The sequence below is a fragment of the Herpailurus yagouaroundi genome, unplaced genomic scaffold (genome assembly GCF_014898765.1).
Source record: "Herpailurus yagouaroundi ecotype Mexico unplaced genomic scaffold, PumYag 163, whole genome shotgun sequence".
NCBI classification, from domain to species: domain Eukaryota; kingdom Metazoa; phylum Chordata; class Mammalia; order Carnivora; family Felidae; genus Herpailurus; species Herpailurus yagouaroundi.
The window spans coordinates 39,948,505-39,967,559 of NW_024412404.1; the positions used below are offsets into that span (position 1 = coordinate 39,948,505).

At 53.8% G+C, this 19,055-nt stretch overlaps 1 protein-coding gene across 7 annotated transcripts in view; it reads left to right on the forward strand.

Annotated features, from left to right (window-relative positions):
• The window catches only part of PAX2 (paired box 2), an 88,247-nt gene that overhangs the window by 67,106 nt on the left and 2,086 nt on the right, over positions 1 to 19,055 (forward strand). For all 7 annotated transcript variants that reach the window (XM_040486184.1, XM_040486185.1, XM_040486186.1 and 4 more), the window contains 3 exons: positions 1,010 to 1,185; positions 3,385 to 3,511; positions 18,138 to 18,239. In XM_040486184.1, coding sequence (XP_040342118.1) covers positions 1,010 to 1,185; positions 3,385 to 3,511; positions 18,138 to 18,239 — 405 coding nt within the window. The remainder of the gene's footprint in view (positions 1 to 1,009; positions 1,186 to 3,384; positions 3,512 to 18,137; positions 18,240 to 19,055) is intronic.

A 19,055-nucleotide genomic window follows, 5' to 3' on the forward strand; every position in this document is an offset into this window, starting at 1 on the left:
CTGGATAGAGGTTCAGAGAGAGACAGAGAGCAGGCACTTAGCTCACTGCGTGCTCCGAAAACCCTAACAGACCTGATGCAAGGAGGTAGGGAGGGGTAGAAAGCCCCCACACGTAGAAGAAAGCCCGGGCAGAGCAGGACATAGACAGAATTGGCCTGCAGCCCCAGGACGGGCACTAGTGTGGCACCACCATGGCCTTTTCTTCACTGAGTGAGTCTCAGCTCTCTGTGAGACCCGCAGGAGGAACTGGAGGGCAGAGGATGGCCTCTGATGTAGGCCTACTCAGAGTCCGGGTCAGGGACAGAGGCTGAGGCAGGCGGCCTGGGCACAAGAGCATCCACAAAGACCCTGTCTTTAGTCTCTGCCCAAGGCAGTGTGCCACTGCTCACGTGCCAGCCGCTGTCCTCCTGCTCTGGTCTGAGTCCTGGCCCAATGCAAGCAGAATGCCTCAGCTTGACTTTCAGAGCCCCTCCTCCCTCGGTGGTGAAGTTAATTACTTCACCCAGTCTCCATGTTACACTCAGCCTCGGAGATTTGATGATTTTCCACCCCTGGAGTCAGTGGAACTGAAATTCATCTCAGAGCCGAGTTCAATTCTCCACAGGCTCAGTAATGCTGGTCTGAGACACCCAGCTCCTCCCTCAGGCTGACCCAGGCCTGGGGACAGAAGGGGCTCAAGGGAGACATCCCCTAAGGAGACGATTCCTAGCAGCCCCCTGGCTCCACTTCTGCCCAGTTTTTCCCTCACTCCCGCGGCGGCGGCGGGGGCCCGCGCACACTGGGACAACTTCCCTTTCTCTCCCCAGGTCCTTCAGAGGCTCTGGCTTCCTCAGCCAGATCTCAGAGGCATGGCCAGCCCCTGGGTCAGCTGCTCCAGCCTAGAAGCTGGGAGTAAGGGGTCCCGGCAGGGGTACAAAGCTCTGGGGGCCGAGCCGAGTGCCGGCCCCCCCGGGCCCACTGTACCTCCGCTGGCCTGTGCTGATGCCCCCAGTGTCCATGTGTCCTGCAGATGTGTCCGAGGGCTCAGTCCCCAATGGAGACTCCCAGAGTGGCGTGGACAGTTTGCGGAAGCACTTGCGAGCTGACACCTTCACCCAGCAGCAGCTGGAAGCTTTGGATCGGGTCTTTGAGCGTCCTTCCTACCCTGACGTCTTCCAGGCATCAGAGCACATCAAATCAGAACAGGTGAGGAAGGCGTTTTCTGCTTGCAGAAGCGCAAAGGAACAGGGCAGGACAAGGCCTCTGGACAGTGTGCGTCGCCAGCATCGCACGTGCTACATGTGTGTGCACCACGTGTGTGCTGTGTGAACACACACGAGGACGTAATGGTGGAGTTAAGAAAAACCATTCTGGTATAGGGCAGTTAGAAATGATGAGCTCTGGGTGCTAGGATGGTCTTGGGTAAGTCTTGTCCCCTTCAGAGCCTCAGTTTCCCCATCTGTAGAATGAAGGACTTGGGTAAGGTCTAATAGGTCCCTTCCAGCCCCGCTGTTCCGTGAGTCTGGCATAGAATACCCAGAAAATGTCCCCATGCCCCTGCCGTGTCCCTCGCCTAAATGGCCCGAAGGTCTTACAGAAAGTTTGTGCAAGCCTGGGGTGCTCTTCTCGCCCAGCGTCACGAGGAGAGCCCTCTGTGCCTGCCTCCTACTCCCCAGTGCAGCTGTCCGGTGTGACCCCAGATAGGCCAACGGCCCTCACACCCAGTACTCCCTCCAGATGCAGAACAGCCCAGCGTGGCTGCAGCCCGCAACACAGCGGCACGATGCACAACGCGGACGTACGTCTCTGATTCCTCCCGTGTACCCATGTGCGCGTGTTCACCCCCCACCACGGGGCCCCTGCTCACTGTACTCAAAGCACGCCCCGAGAGCCGGAAGGGGCGCCTTTCCCAGGCCACAGCTCAGCACACCTCCCGCACCTGCCTCCACCCACACATCCCTGTGGGCCCCCGGTGCACGCACGCAAAGATAGGAGCACACACCCGTTCCTCCCACACCTACGGCCCAGGCCAGGCCCACAACCGCAGCCCAACACGGTCAGCCGGGCTTGCACGCGCACCCGCGCGGTGGCACAGCAGCGCCGCCCCGCGCGGCACAGTTCCTCCCTCGGACTCCGGCAGCTCCCAGCCACTCGCCTTTCTCTCCGCCCGTCCTTTTATCCCATAAGCTGTTTGTCTTCATAAAACAAAAATCAAAAGTCTTTTTAAGGTGCCCTGAGCCATAAACCAACAAAGGAGGAGCCGGCCGAGGCGGGCGGCTCGGTGCACCCTCCACGAGTCCCCGGCTGTATTACAATGAATAACCTTTATTTACTTTCATTAGACTATTAAACACCAGCACAGTCATTTTTCCCCCTGAAACTCGGAGCAGGGCCCATAAAGCAAATCCGAAGCCTAATTGAGTTCATTTTAATTTCTCTCCGATCACAGCGAATTACTCTGGTGATAAATCAGGGGGCAGCTTCACCCCCAGTAGAAGGCCTAATTTGCAGCTAATTACAAAACTGATTTCTACAGGAAGATCAATACGAGAAGGAATTGGAAATGACGAGGCAATCCCGTCCAGCCAGGGAGGGGAGGGGGCCCTCTGGGGGGGGCCAGGAAGCGGAAGGGAAAAAAACGGACCCGAAAGAGCAGAAAATCAGTTTTAATTTAACGTAATATTAATCAGAGCAACTTTTCCTGCTTTGTGCAGGCTCCTGGGCTGCCCAGCTCTGGGGTCTGGCTTAGCGGTGGCTGCAATAAAAAGGCAATTACCCGAGTGTTTCGGGCAGGACACCCTTTCAGAGTCAATGACTGGCCCCCTCCCACCCTTCTGTTAGCCATGTGGACTCTCCCCCTCCCCAATTTCATACCCCAGTGCACAGGCAGAGAGCGAGGGGCCCGTGGGGCTGTCTTTGTTTGTTTTTTAAAAAGGGGGCGCCAGCACCCGAGCAGCTAGCCCAGCGGCACCAGGCCAGAGGCCCCGCTAGGCCCTTCCCCCAGCCCCTGCCTCTGCCATCGCTGCACGGTTCGCCCTCCTCCCCAGGACTCCAGGGGGGACCTGAAAGCACCCCTTGCCTCGCAGCAGGGGGAACCCAACTGCTACACTCCGCCCTTGGGGCTTCTTAGGCAGGGGACGCTGTGGCAATTGGAAGGATGCTGGGATAACCGCCAACAGCTACGCCGAGTCCGGTCTGCGCCCCCCGCCCCCCCCCCCCCCCACCCACACAAAACTCTCCATCATCCGCCGAGCCCGCCCCTCCCTCTCTCCCCTCCCTCTGCCCGGCCATCTCCTTCCACCCCATCTGGGAAGGCTCCCTGTTCCTCCTCCCCATCTGCACACTGAGCCCTTTCTCCGCATGTGTGCATCAATAGAGAGCTGTCGCTTTTCTCTCTTCTCCCAGGGGAACGAGTACTCCCTCCCAGCCCTGACCCCTGGGCTTGATGAAGTCAAGTCGAGTCTATCTGCATCCACCAACCCCGAGCTGGGCAGCAACGTGTCAGGCACGCAGACATACCCCGTGGTGACCGGTAAGGAGGCTTCTGGGAGGGTGGGGGCGCTGCTTGCAGTGGGGGCACCTCAGCCGGTGCCATCTGGGCCCAGTGTGACAAGGGGCCCCCTGGCATGATATCTGCAGAGAGAGAGCGAGCCTCCGAAAACCAGGGTGCTTCCTGAACAGATGTGTGCAGATGTGGCGAGACAGAGTTGTGGTCAGGGTCTCTGCCTGGAAAGGTCGAAGCGAGGAGGGGGCTACTGCTGGTCCCTTCTGCCCGTCCTCCTGGCTCTCCTTTTGCCTTTTTCTCTGGCCTCCACCGAGGCACCCAGAGTTATTAGCCTCTTGCTAGGACATGTGCAGAAGAACGTGGAGGCCGGGCTGGGGAGAATGGAGCATGAGGCCCAGGGTCCAGCCTCCATACTCCCATGTCTCCAAGTATGCCTTCCTCTACCCCCCGGGAAGCTGGGTTAGCTGTGTGGCTTTGGGCTTCGTGGCATATGGCATCCAGCTCTGTGGTTACAGATAAGCACGATTCTTCCAGCCCTCCGTCCGCTTCCCGGAGAAATCACAGAGACTGAGGCTTGATTTCAAGGCAGGGTCAGGCCTGTCGCACAGTCAAACGCAGGGGGAGCGGGCATTTGTCCAGCCGCTCTCGTGGGTTAGGAGCGGCGGAGGCAGCTCGCGGGAAGAAGGCCGGAGTGTGGTGCTGCGCAGGGCCAGCCGATGCCGCTCTAGGCCGCCGGGCTGCGGGCTGTGGAAGGCGCCTGGCACTGTGGAAGGCTTTCCGGGCCAGGGAAGTGCCCAAGTGGGAGAAACACACATTGAGGTGTTATTAAAATTCACCTAATTATTCTGGAGACACTAAAGCCAATGTGCCGTTTGTTCCTTGGGAGACAGAATGATTGAGAAGGGTCTCAGTGGGGATTGGGAGACACTGAGGCGTTACCTGCCGAGCGAGGCAGGCGGAGGCGGCCCGGGGACCTGGCAGCCAGCGTCACAGCCAGCGGCAAAGACAGGGAACAGGCCCTGTTCTGACTTGGAGCCCATCTGAGCAGGGCTCAGGCCTGAGATGGGCTGTGAGTGGCCACACGGCCTCCAACTAGGGTCTGGGGAGGGCCCTGCTGTGAGCTCTCGCAGCTTCTCCTCCAGAGGTGTCCTGCTACAACTGTTTCTGGCCCGGACAGGGTGGAGCTCTTTGGCTAGGCAATCAGAGACTGTTCTGGAAGTGTCAGAGAACTGGATGGGGCTTTCGGGAGTGACAGGTGGGTGGGTCAGGACACTGCCTGTTATCAACTGGGCCTCAACCCAAGCCCTCCTTAGCCAACGTGGAAGTCCTCTGAGCCACTGGGGGTTCTGACCCAAGGCAGAGCAATGGTGCAGGCCGGGCCACCTTTCCGGTCTGCTGAGAGTTTCAGTGGCCACTTCCCAAAGGTGGTCCACCCCAGGCAGCTGACAAAAGAGAGTCCAAGAGACTCGTCTCTAATCCCAGCTGTGCTTCTCTGCGCCCGGGGCCACAGTCCAGAAGGCAGAGGCTCCCTGGGGTGGAGAGATGGACCTTCGGGTAGGGTTCCTGCTGCAGGAGAACTCAGGCTGGTGCAGAGAAGTGCCTCCACCTTGAGCATCCCCCGCCCGCCTTCCTGCCCGCCCCCCCCCCCCCCCATGGCCCTGGAACGGTCCCAGCTCAGCCTGGGAACATCTCCGGCTGATCCATCTGGATCCAAGTGTGAGAAAAGTTCATTTCAGACCCAGCTTGACATTCCCAGGTGGCAAGTTAGCACTAACATCTCAATCTGTATGCGACATTTCAATCAAGCGAGGAGTAACAAAAGCAGAACCATTAACATTCGGAGCTGTTCACCAGTGGTAATGACGGGAAACTCGCTCAGAAACTGGAAATTACCAAAAAGAGGGAAGTGTGTGGAGAGGTGGGGGAGGGGAGGTGGGAGGAGGTGGGGGCAGGGAATGATTTTTCCAGACTTAGGCCAAGATCCAGTGTTTGGATTAATGGTGCCATTACCCGAGAAAGGGCTTCAGATTATGCTCATTCTTAAAATGTTTTTGCTGGCAATTAAACGGCTGCAGTTATTGATCTTTGTTGATTTTATGTCCTCCTAATTTGCATAATCTATTAAAGATGAATGATTCACGATGTGTTTATTATGGGGACAAACAGAAATTGCTAGAGGTACTATCAAGGTGAGAAACGGGGCAGTGCCCAGAGACTTCATGCGCCGGCTCAGGAGCGGGTCCAGCATGGTGGCCTTCGGGCCAGGACTTTGTGGGGAGCAGTGAGCAGCGATGCAAGGAGAACAGACACGAGAGAGGTGGACTTGGGCTGTGTTCTTCTAGAAGGATCTTGGCATCTGTGACAGCTTCAAGCCCAGCTGGGATACGGGAGAGGCTTTTGGTGTGTTTGTGGAAATTCCCCTCGGAGAGTCTTGAAAAGCTTATTTGGTTGGAGAATATGAAGGGCTTTGGTGGAGAAAGGAAAGGGGAGGCTCGTTCTAGCCAGGCATGTGCTAAAGGGGAGGGAGCAGGGAGGTCATCCGTGCCCGCAGCCTGGCTTGGGCGTGCTAAGGTGTTCAAGGAACCCTCTTCATCCCCGCCGTGCCTCAGGCACCCAGCTCGCCTTCCTCCCCGGGGGGGACAGGCAGCTGAGGCTAGAAACCTTCAGGTGTGAGCCCTGAGGAAACCGGCCCAGCAAGGCCCTAGCCCGACCTGAAGAGCCGACCTTATTGATATTCCTGCCACCTCCTGGCACTGGAGGCTGATTTCAAACTTCACCAGCCACTTGATACAGCTGTTCCACAAGGTCAGGACTGAGAGGAGAGAGGAGCCTTGGCTATTGTGTGGAGGGGAGAGTGGGGCCCAGTGGGCCAGGACACAGCTAATCACATTGCAAGCAAGGGTGGCTGCCAGCGACTGGGGCCTGGCCTGATAGCCTCCCCTCCCCACCTTCCATCTTGGAACCAAGGAGAGAGACCGATTTTTCTGGGTAGTGTTTGCAAGTTCTGCCGAGATTTTAATTTCACTGCATCACAACTCAGCAAGCTGCCAAGTCAAGCTGGTTATTTAAATTTATCACCCACTTTCCCTTCCGCCGCTGGGCTGCTCTAGCTCAGCGGCGTCTCTTCTCTCCAGCCCACTGCTCTAGGCTGCTGGTCTGGAACGGAGCCGAGCGTCTCCGAAGTGATAAGGAAAAAGGGACCAGCTAGATGAGAGAGTGGGTTGGGGGTACTCTGGCCCCAGGCTTCCTCAGGTTGGCTGGCTGATGGCTGGTGCCTTCTATCACTTCTCACCCTTCCAAAGGACTCCATAGGGGGCCGCCATCGACCCCTCAGTAGTCCCAGGGACCTCTAGGTCAGGACTTCAGTGAGGACTCTGGCTCCAACTGTGTGCCTGCCGATGCCTTCAAATCTCCCACCACTGGTAGGAAACAGCCCTTCTTCCCCCGCTAGCCCCACCCCAACCTCTCCCTTCCTGTGTCTGTCCAGGTCTCTAGCCATAGAGGAGCATGAGGGGACACTGGCAACAATGTTGATCTGAGAGAAGATGAGTACTAGTTTCGGGATTCCCCGAGTCCCTTGGAGACGCGCCTGAGCATTGAGAGAGTCCCTTGACCTGGCGAAAGTCCACCCTGAAGGGGAGAGCAGGTTCCCCACCCTGGAGGCCAAACGGAGCGAGTCAGGGATGGTTCGGCGGCTCTCCGTGCTTACCCTGGCCTCCCAGGAACCCAGCGGCCCCTGGACTTGATGCACAAGTGGGCTTCACTGGCCTCTAGTGGGCATCAGCACCAAGCACCAGGAGAGATGCACGCGAGCGTAATCCTTGCCGCCCTCCTTCTAGTCCCAGAGGGGTAATGGGGGAATGAGGCCAATGTCCAGAAACCAGGCAGGCTGCGCTCACCAAAACACCGCTGGGTAAAATGTAACAACAAGAATTGTTAATACACAGACAAGTCTCACTCTGTGGCACCAGACGTAGAGGGAAACTCAAAGCCCGGGCGATCTGTGAGAGACTGAGGGTATCGCACTGGAGGTGGACCCTAACTGGGGGACGTTGGGGTTGTAACACACCGGAGAGGAGCCATGACCTTGGGTCCAAAAGAAGCAGGACGCTAGAACTGAGCATTACCCCGCATAAAGCCAGGGACAGAGCAGGACAACACTGTCCGTGAAAGGGAGACACATAAACGTATCCCAGTGGGTCCAGGGAAGCAAGCACGGGGGAAAAATGGTCTCCATGAAAAATGGCACCCTGAAGCCTGACCCTGGTTCAAGAGTTCAAGTTTATACCCGAGAGTGTGACAGGAACTCCCCAGCCAATAGCTGGCATGAAAATGTGTCTAGAATAGTGACCCACTCAGAAACCCCAGCAGGGACGAGGGCAGACCTTCTCTGTAGGGGCAGTCCCCAACCTCGGGCCCCTGGGACTCCGCCACTGAAGATGAGCTTGCTACAAAAAAAACAAAAAACAAAACAAAACAAAAAAAACCCACATACTTCATGTGAATACAAGCTATCGTGAGGGAGAGTTAGCAGAAGCAATCAAAAGGACGATTACTCTCCCCAAGAACGGGACATGGTAGAGCAGTCCAAAAGCATCTATAAAATAAACATGTTTTAGTCTTAAAAAGATAAAAGTTAAGTATCAGTTTTGTGTTTGTTACAGATCTAGATATCACATGCCCCTCCCCGCCACTGCTCAGCCAATCGTCAGGTAATAAAAATCAGAAAGGACAAAGGCTGAAGACCGCACCTATAGCGCATGGTTTTGAGGTCCAGGCGCCATGGAAAGAGCTGCTTCTCCAAACTCCCAGATCAAAGGGTCAGCAGAGAATCTTCCCTTTTCTTTGGAAAAAAAATGTCTGAACTTTGGAAAGCTAGGGATGAGGAAAATACATTCCTCCACGGTGAGAAGAAGAGCCTTGTTAGCTTCCCTACCCTGGCAGTGGGGGGGGAGAAGGGGGTCTTATTCCAAGAGTTTGGGAGAAACTTCTCGTGATGCCTTAAGACTGCAGCTCTGAAGGAATCTATAGCTAAGACCCAGGAGGAGATGTGGATGCTGCTCAAGGCGGGGGAGAGAGGGAGCAGAAGATTCTCCTGGAAGCTGGTAAATTTGAGCAGAGGTGGGGGGAGGTCAATAAGGCAGAGGTCAAAGCTGGAAAGCAGGGGTGGGCCCCCCCCCCCCCACCCCCACCAGGTCCTGGAGGCCTGTGCGGACAGTGCAGGCTCAGCTTCTGAAAAAGGGTTGTGGGCTCTCAGAAGCTCAGACCCCCTGCCCACATCTGGGATGGTGAGCGAAGCGGCTTTTTAGCCGATAGAAGTGTGCGTCCTGGGAAACCCTCCTCCTCCTACCGGGGAGTCCTGAGGACCTCCAGAAACTGCCTCTTTCCTGTAGTTAACAACCCCCTTCCAATGCAACTGCACTTCCCTCCATAAAACAAACAGCTTAGCTCTTGGCCAGCCCCTCCGGGGGAGGAGAGGGCAATAAAGGCTGAGAAATGTTTCTAAAGGAGGCTGGGAGTCTCCTAGCCTTGTCTGTCAGCTCAAAGACCCTGATTAGCTAGAGGAATTTAGGGCACAGACATCAGAGTTCCTCTCCAACCTTGAAAGAAGGGCGCTAGGGTAACTTCTGACATACAGCAAGTCAGAGCCCTTTGCTGAGGAGGCCAAACCAGACCAGAGGGCTTCTGCACAGCACCCACGGGCCCTGGACTCTTCATTTAGGCTGAGAAGGCCCAACAGTATGAAGCTAGCCTCCTCCAGACATCCCTGAGGCCTCCGGCTACATCCCCAAGGACCTCCAGGCCTTAGACCTCAGCTCTGATTTAATTATGGGGGCATTTCCATAGCAATGAGACATTGACAGATAATGCGGGTGCCCTGGGCCTGCAGCTTAGGGAGTCATTGAATCAGGGCTCTGCCCCTTCCTCCTTTATCCAGTTCACCTCTAAAGGGAAAGGATACCGAAAAGAAGGGGCATCAATCCACTCTAGGACTGGGAGAGTGAGATCAAATTGGAGCAGAATAAAAGCTGTACCACCCCAATTTTCATCCTCAATCCACATCCCATGTCTGTGCCTACCAGCCATCCCAGTGGCGATGGGCTGCCCATCCCAGCAGGGTGCCTTGGACAGAAGCACAGCGGGGTGCAGGGTGGGCTGCTAATGGAGTTGCAGAGGGGAGGAGAGTCATGGGGAATATGAAGACAGTATGAAAGGCTCCAGGGTATTTTAACAAAGATGCAGTACTGTGGTCATACCTTGGGCCTTCCTCTTGACTTCTCCCTTCGTCTCTTCCTTCCATCCAAGAGACCCAAAGTCTGAGCACCCCAGATGGATTGTGCTTTATCCTCCACAGCAAGGGTTCGCTGACCCATGTAGAGACCAGGGAGAGGGGCCAGGTTTTTTTTTTTAATGTTTTTATTTATTTTTGATAGAGTACTAGCAGGGGAGGGGCAGAGAGAGAGAGAGGGAGACACAGAATCCAGAGCAGGCTCCAGGCTCTGAGCTGTCAGCACAGAGCCCGACGCGGGGCTCGAACTCACAGACCTTGAGATCATGACCTGAGCCGAAGTCCGATGCTTAACCGACTGAGCCACCCAGGCACCCCAGGAGGGGCCAGTTTTAATATGAATTCAAAATATTTTTAAGAAATCAATGATCTTTATTCCAAGTGCATATAGTAGCCAACTCAGGCTAACAAAGAGTTGCCTAATAGAAAGCACTGGGCACTATCTTCATGATTAGCTGGGTTAGAGAGGACCTTTCAGCTGTCATAGATGTTTAGAGATGCATGGGGGGGTCCCAAAGGACAATTCCCCAAAAGGGGGCTCCCCTGCCACTGAGCTTGTTCATTATTTGGCCCTTTCTAAGAAGAAAAGTTTGGCTAAGTAAAAGTAAAATCAGTCAACTTAATCTTTTCTGAATAACCAGAAATTCTAAATGGTGGTATCCTGATGAATATTCCAGGTATGCTTTGGGACCAAGGGCTCAGAAATGTCCTGGTGGGCTCAAAGCCACCTAGGTAAGACCTGAAAGCCTGTTTCCCCCAGAGAGCCAGCCACCCCCCAAGGTGACAGGAAACACCCCCCCTTATCCCCCGCGCTCCCCCATCCCCCGCCCCCCCCCCCCACACACACACACTCACACACCTGGCCCAGGGTGATCAGAATCTTTCCTTCCCCCACTATTAGCCTCAGGACAAACAAGCCAGTACTTTTTCACCCCTGAGCTTTGGGAGGCAAGCCTTGCCACTATTGTTACTTCTGAGAGGGCTTTGCTCCCTTCAGCCTGGAATCCTCTCCTCTCCTCCCCCGTGGCGGCTGGGCTGCTAGGCAGGGAGGGAGGAAGTCTGCGGCCCGCTCCAAGAGCAGCCTAATGCTCCAGCAGCTTAAGTGGCCGTTTTCCTTGGGATTAGGGTTTCACTTACACAGAGCGCCTGAAAAACGCTGCGCTTTCGGAAGGATTAGAGCTGACAATTCAGTGGTCTCAGAGAACAAAATAAAGCCGGAGAGGAACTGGGAGACCTGGAGTATCGGGAGACTGTGCAAACAGGCTTAACCTCTGCCCACCCAGCACGAGGGTCTCTCGTGCTCTTGAGCCCATCCGTGAGCCTGGGCCCGCCTCCGGGGGGTGGGGGGCGGCGGTGCGCCAGCACCTGCCCAACTCCTGGTCTCCACTTGGGATTTGCTAAAGGAGCCAGAGAAGGCAGCTTGGGGAAGTGAGGGAGGAGAGGGCTGGGATGTCTTCCCCTCTCTCTGAGCCTCAGTTTCCTTCTCTGTAAGGTAAGGAGGTTGGACCAGGAGATAGCCAGATTCTCTTTCAGGCCTTTGAAAATGTGATTCTCCCCAACACTCCCTAGCCTTATCCCAGGATCCTGAGGCTGTAGCTCCACCCATGGTCCAGCTGAGTTAAAGGGAAGCCACCTCTTGGGGGGCTCAGATGAGGGCAGTGAGTGTGCTGGAAGGGGAAGGGGTGGGGACGGCATGGCTGGTGTATCCAGCTGGTTGGCTGTCTGGGCGCAGACCCCCCCCCCCCCCCGGAGCCCACACAGATCTGGGCGGGGTCCCTGCCCAGGACACCGCAGGGACTAAAGGTCCAGCTGTCAGTGGGAAGCAAGATCAGCTAGGAGAGCAGCCACCTGAGCTGCGGGCACAGCCCCCTCTGCTGGAACCCAGAGTAGGCAGGGCTCAGGATGAAGAGCTCTGGGGCCAGCACGGTGCCCGGGGCTGGCGGCCGTCGCGCAGGCACCTCTGCCCTCAAGGAAGAACCTTTGGGAGGATTTGGAAACCTTGGAAATAAGAAACAGCACGAACTAAGTGGGAAACTCCTTAAAAAGCAGCTTTCGCGGATGTGAAGTTTGTTACTTTAGCATATTATTTAAATTTGGATTGGTCATTAGGTGATTATAATCGGTACACCAGTGTGAACGTGCAGTGTATTGAGGCGGTAATTACAAATTTAATAACTGCGCATTCTTGGAAGTATTACGGATGCTTGTGTCAAACGCGGGCACAGACCGCCAACCTCGGAGCAATCTAATGTCTTCATCGTCAGTACCTTATGAGAAGCAGACAAAACTTGAGACTAGGATAGTAAACCAAGAGTTATGTTTTCTGGCCTTAGGCTCCTCCACAGTGTCGAGCGGATGGCAGAAGTGCTCATTTTCAGAGAACGATGCTGCGGAAAAGCACCCCTACACTCACCGACTGGAACTTTGGCTGTATAAATCTGTGTCTAATAAGTCTGGTGGTCTGAGTCATCCCTGAGCCCGAGCACCTCCGCCACTCGGGCAGCTGCCTTTTTATTGTTTCCCGGGTCTTCGGGATGCTGACGTTTCCCCTACTTGAGATAAGACTCTCCGCTCCCTCACATATTCTCCTGCTGTTCTCTGTAGGATCTCGTCTACTGGTACGATTGAAGTGCTTTCGAACAAATCGGTGTCTTTCTTAGGCCAAAGAAAGGAGGTTCGTTTGGTGTGTTATAAATAGTGTTTCTCAATCTCTGAGTCAGGCATACTTTTGCGAATATGATAAAGGCCATCTAGATGTTATATATGTGTACTCATAACATCTGATGTATAGCTTTACATGGACCCTGTGAAGCGTATCTATGGAGTCCCTGCAGGATCAGTGAACTCCAGTTTAAAACCCTTGCTGTAGAAAATGAAAGAACCTGAACCATGCAAGAAACAAGGAACCACAAGATGTTGCTGTAGGCAGGATTCATTTAGCATCATCCCAGGTTACCTTCCTGGACCAAATACCTATTTTCTGGGTCTATAATACTCAAGAATGCCATTCTAGAATCAGTTCCTATGGTCCTGGTTATTCTGTCGTCCAGATTCAACCATCTACTCTCTGTGGAATCTCGAACATAACACTTCGCCCCCCTGAGTTTCAGTTTTTCATCTATACAACGGGGATTACAAGCAGATCGACATCGTTGGTGGATATGAGGATTAAAAGAGAGAAGACACAGAAAATGTTTCGGACAGTGCCTAGCTGTCGTCGGTGTTCGATGAATGCGAGCTAGGCTAGATCAAGTAGAAACACAACTCTGCCCTTGAATCTTAGAGCTGACAAGATAGCATAAATTCTCTGGTGACTGAAATTTTCCAATTTCTTAATAAAGTCATTCGCCTTGCTTTTCTCTGTGCTTTGTAAGAGGAACTGCACTTAGATTCTCCAAAACAGTTGATTTGATCTGGCCCATTTGGTAAGGAATGTCTGACAAAAGTGCACCGTCTGATTCAGATGTAGTGATTGCTGTAGAAATTGGCTGTAGACTCTTCAGGGACTTCTGCAGTTGAACTGAGAAGACATCCTCATCAAGTACAGTGCTGCTAACACTTCTGGGTGCTTTAAGACTCTCGACTACTACTGTTTCTTAAAGAGCCTCTTTGTTTTTTAGAAAACTCTCCAAGGAGATTAATACTCCACCCCATGGAGTTTTACTACAGACTTTCAGTGTCAGTATTTTATTCTTTATGTCCTGTTTTTTCTTGCCTCATCTTAATGACAACGGCGACAGTATGAGCTTTTGCCTGTTGGATGACTTCTTTTCCTCTCCTTTGGCTCTTTTGGGAATTATCTGGCTTCACGTTATCACTAAAAGGCGGTGTGGGACAGACACGGCTTCGAACCCCGGCTCTCTCCTTTACTAGCGCTAGACCCATTAGGAAATCTTGATGCCTCTCCGCGCCTCCATTTTTTCTCAACTTTGAAACAAGGACGTTAGATCATCTCGAAGGCTCTTGCATCTTTATTTTTTTTTTTTCAACGTTTATTTATTTTTGGGACAGAGAGAGACAGAGCATGAACGGGGGAGGGGCAGAGAGAGAGGGAGACACAGAATCGGAAACAGGCTCCAGGCTCTGAGCCATCAGCCCAGAGCCCGATGCGGGGCTCGAACTCACGGACCGCGAGATCGTGACCTGGCTGAAGTCGGACGCTTAACCGACTGCGCCACCCAGGCGCCCCTGGCTCTTGCATCTTTAAAACGTTGTCATCTTAGGAAGCAAGGATCCAACACGAAATGCCCCTTCCCCTGGTCACATGTGGGTTCTTGTCCATTTGTGATTCCTGGTGCTGTTGTCCCATGACTGGCACTGTGGGTGAGCAAAACACTCTTGCCTCTCCCTATCCTCTGTTGGGTAACACGTACTTCCTAACCTATGTGTTTCGCCACGTGGCTGGTTTTCTCCTCCTTCTGTGCTTTCGCTCCTTTGTTTTTAGGGGTTGGTTGTGCTTCCAGTTCTCGAATCTCTCTCTGTTCCCATGTGTCCATCCGTCTGCAGTGCTCTGCCGATGCTTCCTTGCATACATTCCATTACCCATTCATATCTCTCGCTAAAAGAGGCTTGCTCAAAGAATGCTGCTGGGCAAATGGTACGATGGTCTTAGTAATTTGAAAACTTCCTGCGGTCCGTGTTTTCCATTATTGACAACGGGGTTCCAGAAGAATATATGGCTCTGGTGAGAGTTTGGTCAATTTTTTCCTCCTCTTCTGGTGTCACCTGCGTACTAATGAAGCCATTGAGCGTGCTTTGTATGCGGCGGCTTGCACCTCCGTTGGCTCAGGGGTCCTGATGGGCGCCTCTTTGTGGTGATGCTGATGTTTCAGAATCCGCAGTGGCAGCAGCTTCACAGCTGTATGCAGAACACCAGGAAGCTTGCGTGCTTCTTCCTCGTCCTGGGCATCTTCTCCCGCATTTTAAAAATGTCTGAAAAGCACTTCCCGGGTTCAGTTCTTTAACTAGAATTTGGGAATGTGTCTTTCAAGGAACAATTCCGCGGGTGACTTCCAGCATGCAGAAGTTTCTGTGTGCCGGAAGTTAGCCTGACTGTTTTGCAAGAGCAAAAGCCAGTGGAACTAAACAGTGCAGTGGGGATAACTCCAGGCTAGCTGGAGACACCTTTCCAGGCATCCAGCCTCTCTTCCTTTCTCCGAAGCTAGGTAGGGAATTGTATGACACAACCTCAGATGACAAGGAATTCACGTGTGGCAGGCTGTAGGAACCAGGCAGCTGAAAATCAGAATTCGGGCGCATTTAGATTCCTGTTTTTCACTTTTCTGGCTGCTTTCCAGGCATTAAGATCGCAGGACCAGGAGGAATTGGATTTCTATATCTTTCTCATTTCAAAACCTCTACATCTTCCCTAACTCTCCTCTGTCTTGGGGCTTTTTGACCAGCACATGCCATATTATGAGTCTCTCAAGGAGTTGATAAATGTCGCCGTCCTTGTCCATTTCAGACCCACTCCACTGAGAGATGGTCAGGAGGAGTGAAACTTTTATTGACAATAGAAGTCAATGAAAGAAAACCCACAACAAAGCAGGCACGGATACTTCCTGCTTCCTCTCTGGGAGTCCGAAGTGATCTCTTGTCTGATGGTTCTGCTCCGTTGTTTGTTCCTGAGTTTTAGGAAATAGAAGACCTTAGCTATATTAGACAGTAGAGAAGAGAACCAACCATTCTATTGCTTGATGGGCTATAAGTCACAATACAAGTCACTGTCATCTCTCATCATCCCCTAAAAATTCATAATGGCCTGTTCAAACTATTTTTAGAGAAAAAGCAGATTTCAGCATTGACATCCTGCCCCAGCCTTTACCTCTTCAAAGGAGACCAGCACACATGAAACAGTCAGAAAACAATACAACCCGCCTGGCGTTGGCTGTAAGTGCAACAGAGTGATAGAGAATCAATCAGTAAATATTTATTGAGCATCCTTTATTGAGTTACCAACCATGCAAGGCAGAGCAGAAGACAGGGCCCTGCCCTCAGTTTGATTATGGTCTATTTGAGGAAGCAAGCCATATTATGAAACAACGGGTCTGATGCCTTATGAAATATAATGTCGTGGTCAGCCATGCAGCACAGACACTGTAGAAATTTGGAAGGAAGAAACTTCCCTGATGGGTAGAATGGTAGGCATTTTAAGGCTCGAGCTGGAAGGAGAGGGTAGCTATGCGGAAGACAAAACGATACGGCAAAAGCACAGAGGTTCCACAGCGCACCCGCCCATGAAAGCAGTCCAACTAAACCAGGTGGAGTGAGAATCAGAGCTGAGAAAGTCAGGTGGGGAGAGTACCCAGGAGGCTTTGAAAGCCTTGGCAGAGTGTGGATTGCAACTGTGGACCGCAGAGAATCCGTGGCGGTCTTCACAAGGGAAGTGATAGGTTGAACGCAACGTTTCATGAGGACTAGCCAGGCAGCCACCCTTGGGATAGATGGGAGAGGCAAGAACGTGGAGGCAGGGAATACAAGCAAAAACACTGTTGTGGCTGACCAGGGGCAGGTGCTCAGGAGCTGAGCTGTGGAGGTGGGAGAGGCTATGGAGACGGGACTGATGTTACAGACATTGCTAAGGGGAATTGATAACACTTGCTGACTGACTTCATCTAAAGGGGAAGGACAAAGGCTATACATCCAGAAGGATTCTAAAGTGTTTGGTCTGGCGGTCTTCAAGAGGGTCAGGAGACCTGATTGGGGGGAAGATGAGTCTGCGTTTATTCCTGCTCAGTTTTAGGTGACAGTGGGACAGCTAATGAAAATGTTCAGCAGGCAGCTGGAAATGCAAAAGCCTGAGCTGTAGCCCTGTTTACTTTGGGAGAATTGAATCACTCAGATGTGTTGAGGGAGAAGTGAGGAAACGCACACGGGTCAGAAAAGTAGGAGATGAGGTGAAATTCACAGAGAGGGTGGCCAGGAGAGCGAGGGGCACTTTGGAATAGCCATAGGGGGGATGAAAGCTGCGGGTGGGGGGGGGGGAGCTGAGGAAAAGGAAACGCACTGGGCCAGATGTGCAGAGTTCTGTGACTCCCTGCATCTTGCCACGCCTTGCCTTCTCAGGGTCAGACAGAGGCACCGGAGTGGGACAGTGGACAGGCTGAAGAGGAGGATAAGGGGAATCTGGAGAGGATAAATGGGACCCAGGAGAGCATCACATTGTCTCTAGGGCATGGCACTGCGGGAGAGGGAAGAGGGCAGATTGTTGGCATTACAGATTGAGGCATAAAACGTAAGGGAGGTGGTGATCCCTTCATGGTGATGGAGGGGACAGGCAAGAAGGGGAGGCCACTCAGGTGTCGCTGCATCCCAGAGATGTCTGTGAACCATGGGTGGCTCCCTAATACTGGCTTGCTTTACCTTCACTCCAGGACACTGTGAAGGAAAGCCCTGCTTCCCACCCTCCAGACTCTAGCTAGTAGAAGTTTCCAGAGACTGAGGTCCGACAGTTGGTGGGGGGAGAGGGGTTTGCTCGTTGGAACTTGATCTGATCCACTTCAACTGTTGGCTCAAAGCCCCTGATTCACTTCAGGGATGGTTTTTTTTATCATTTAAAATGTTTTAAATTCCTTATTCATTTTTGAGAGAGAGCAACACCGAGTGTGAGCGGGTAAGGAACAGAGAGAGAGGGAGACAGAATCCGAAGTGGGATCCAGGCTCTGAGCTGTCAGCACAGAGCCTGAGGCGGGGCTTGAGCTCATGAACCACAAGATCAGGACCTGAGCCAAAGTCGGACGCTCAACCCACTGAGCCACCCAAGCGCCCCATATCATTTAAATGCCGTAAACACTAAGAGCAAAGTAACCCACTGGATGCCTCCCCCACCCCCACTCTCCACACCTGCCAGGCCCAGCACCTGCAGCTCCACTGAGAGAGGACAAGAAATGCCCATCGGGCCCAGAATGGGTGGGGGTGGGGGTACCCTCCAAGTCTGAAGGAAAGATGGGGTGTTAGAGAGGTGCGGGGTGAGCAAGATGATAGAGGTCCATTTGGCTACTGGAGAGACCACAGCTGAGTATCTTGCTGGGGAGGAGGAATAAAAGCAGGTCACCCCCCCCCCCCTTCTCCATCTGGGTTTGGGCAACAAAGGGACACAAGCAAAGGCGAACACGTAGGCACACGAACGCACACAGAGACACACAAAGTGCTGGAAAAGCAGAGGTGCATGGCCGATCATAGGACAGACGTTAGCTGACGGGCTTCAACGCATGTAAGGGCGCACGCGGACCTGCTCATTCAGCTCTTCTGCCACGTGTCTGCTCCCTCCTTGCCAAGAGCGTCCTTCCCATGGAGTGCCCTGGTGGGAGCAGAGGCAGGCCTCTCCCTTCCAGGCCTCACCCCTTCCCCTTTGTGTCTTTCTAGGTCGTGACATGGCGAGCACCACCCTGCCTGGTTACCCCCCTCACGTGCCCCCCACTGGCCAGGGAAGCTACCCCACCTCCACCCTGGCAGGAATGGTGCCTGGTAGGTGACAATGGTGCAGCTGCCTCGTTTAGATGGGGGTGACTACGCTGTGGGTGAGCTGCTGAGTCGGCTGTAGTCTGAGGCTGGGGGTGGGGGGAGACCCAACGTCCCCTCCCCCCAAGCCTTTTCTGTTCCATCCCTCTCTCTCCCTAGAGGCTGCAGTCGGTCCCTCGTCCTCCCTCAGGAGCAACCCAGGGAGGGAGTTGGCCGAAGGGGCTCTTGCGTGCACCCCACCATATGCCAGGGCCCCTCCACGGCGCCCACCCAGCGGAGCCTGTGCCCCGGCTCCTCTCTCCGTGCCCCAGCCCACCCCAGCCAGCTGACACTGCTTGGAAGGGCCTGCCCTGGTTTCCATGGAAACCTGGAGCCCAGAACCATTTCCAGGGGCATTGTCGGTCACTCAGACAAAGCCACCCTGGTCCACACCAACCCGCAGGGAAAACCAGTGTGAACTGACCCCACCCCAGGGAGAGGAGGGAGCTAGTCCCTAAGGAAAGGGGAACAGAAGACAGGCTATGGCAGGATCCAGAGAGACTCTGGCTTCAGAGAGACAAGCTAGAGAACCACGTCTCCTCATTGCTCCTGGGAGGGGTTGGGTCTGGACTGTGTGGATCGGAGAGGCAGAGGCCGGATTTAGGGACTGGGGACTGTAGCTGGAGGTTGTGCTCTTTCCAACCTCCCATCCCAGATTGGGAGCCTGGCTTGAAGCCAGAGAGCTGAAGCTTCTGTTCGTATACACACCAAAAAACCCTCTTATCTTCAAGAGGGTGAGACTCGCTGGGCCTGCAGTCCACTCCTGCTGGTTGCCCTCTTGTG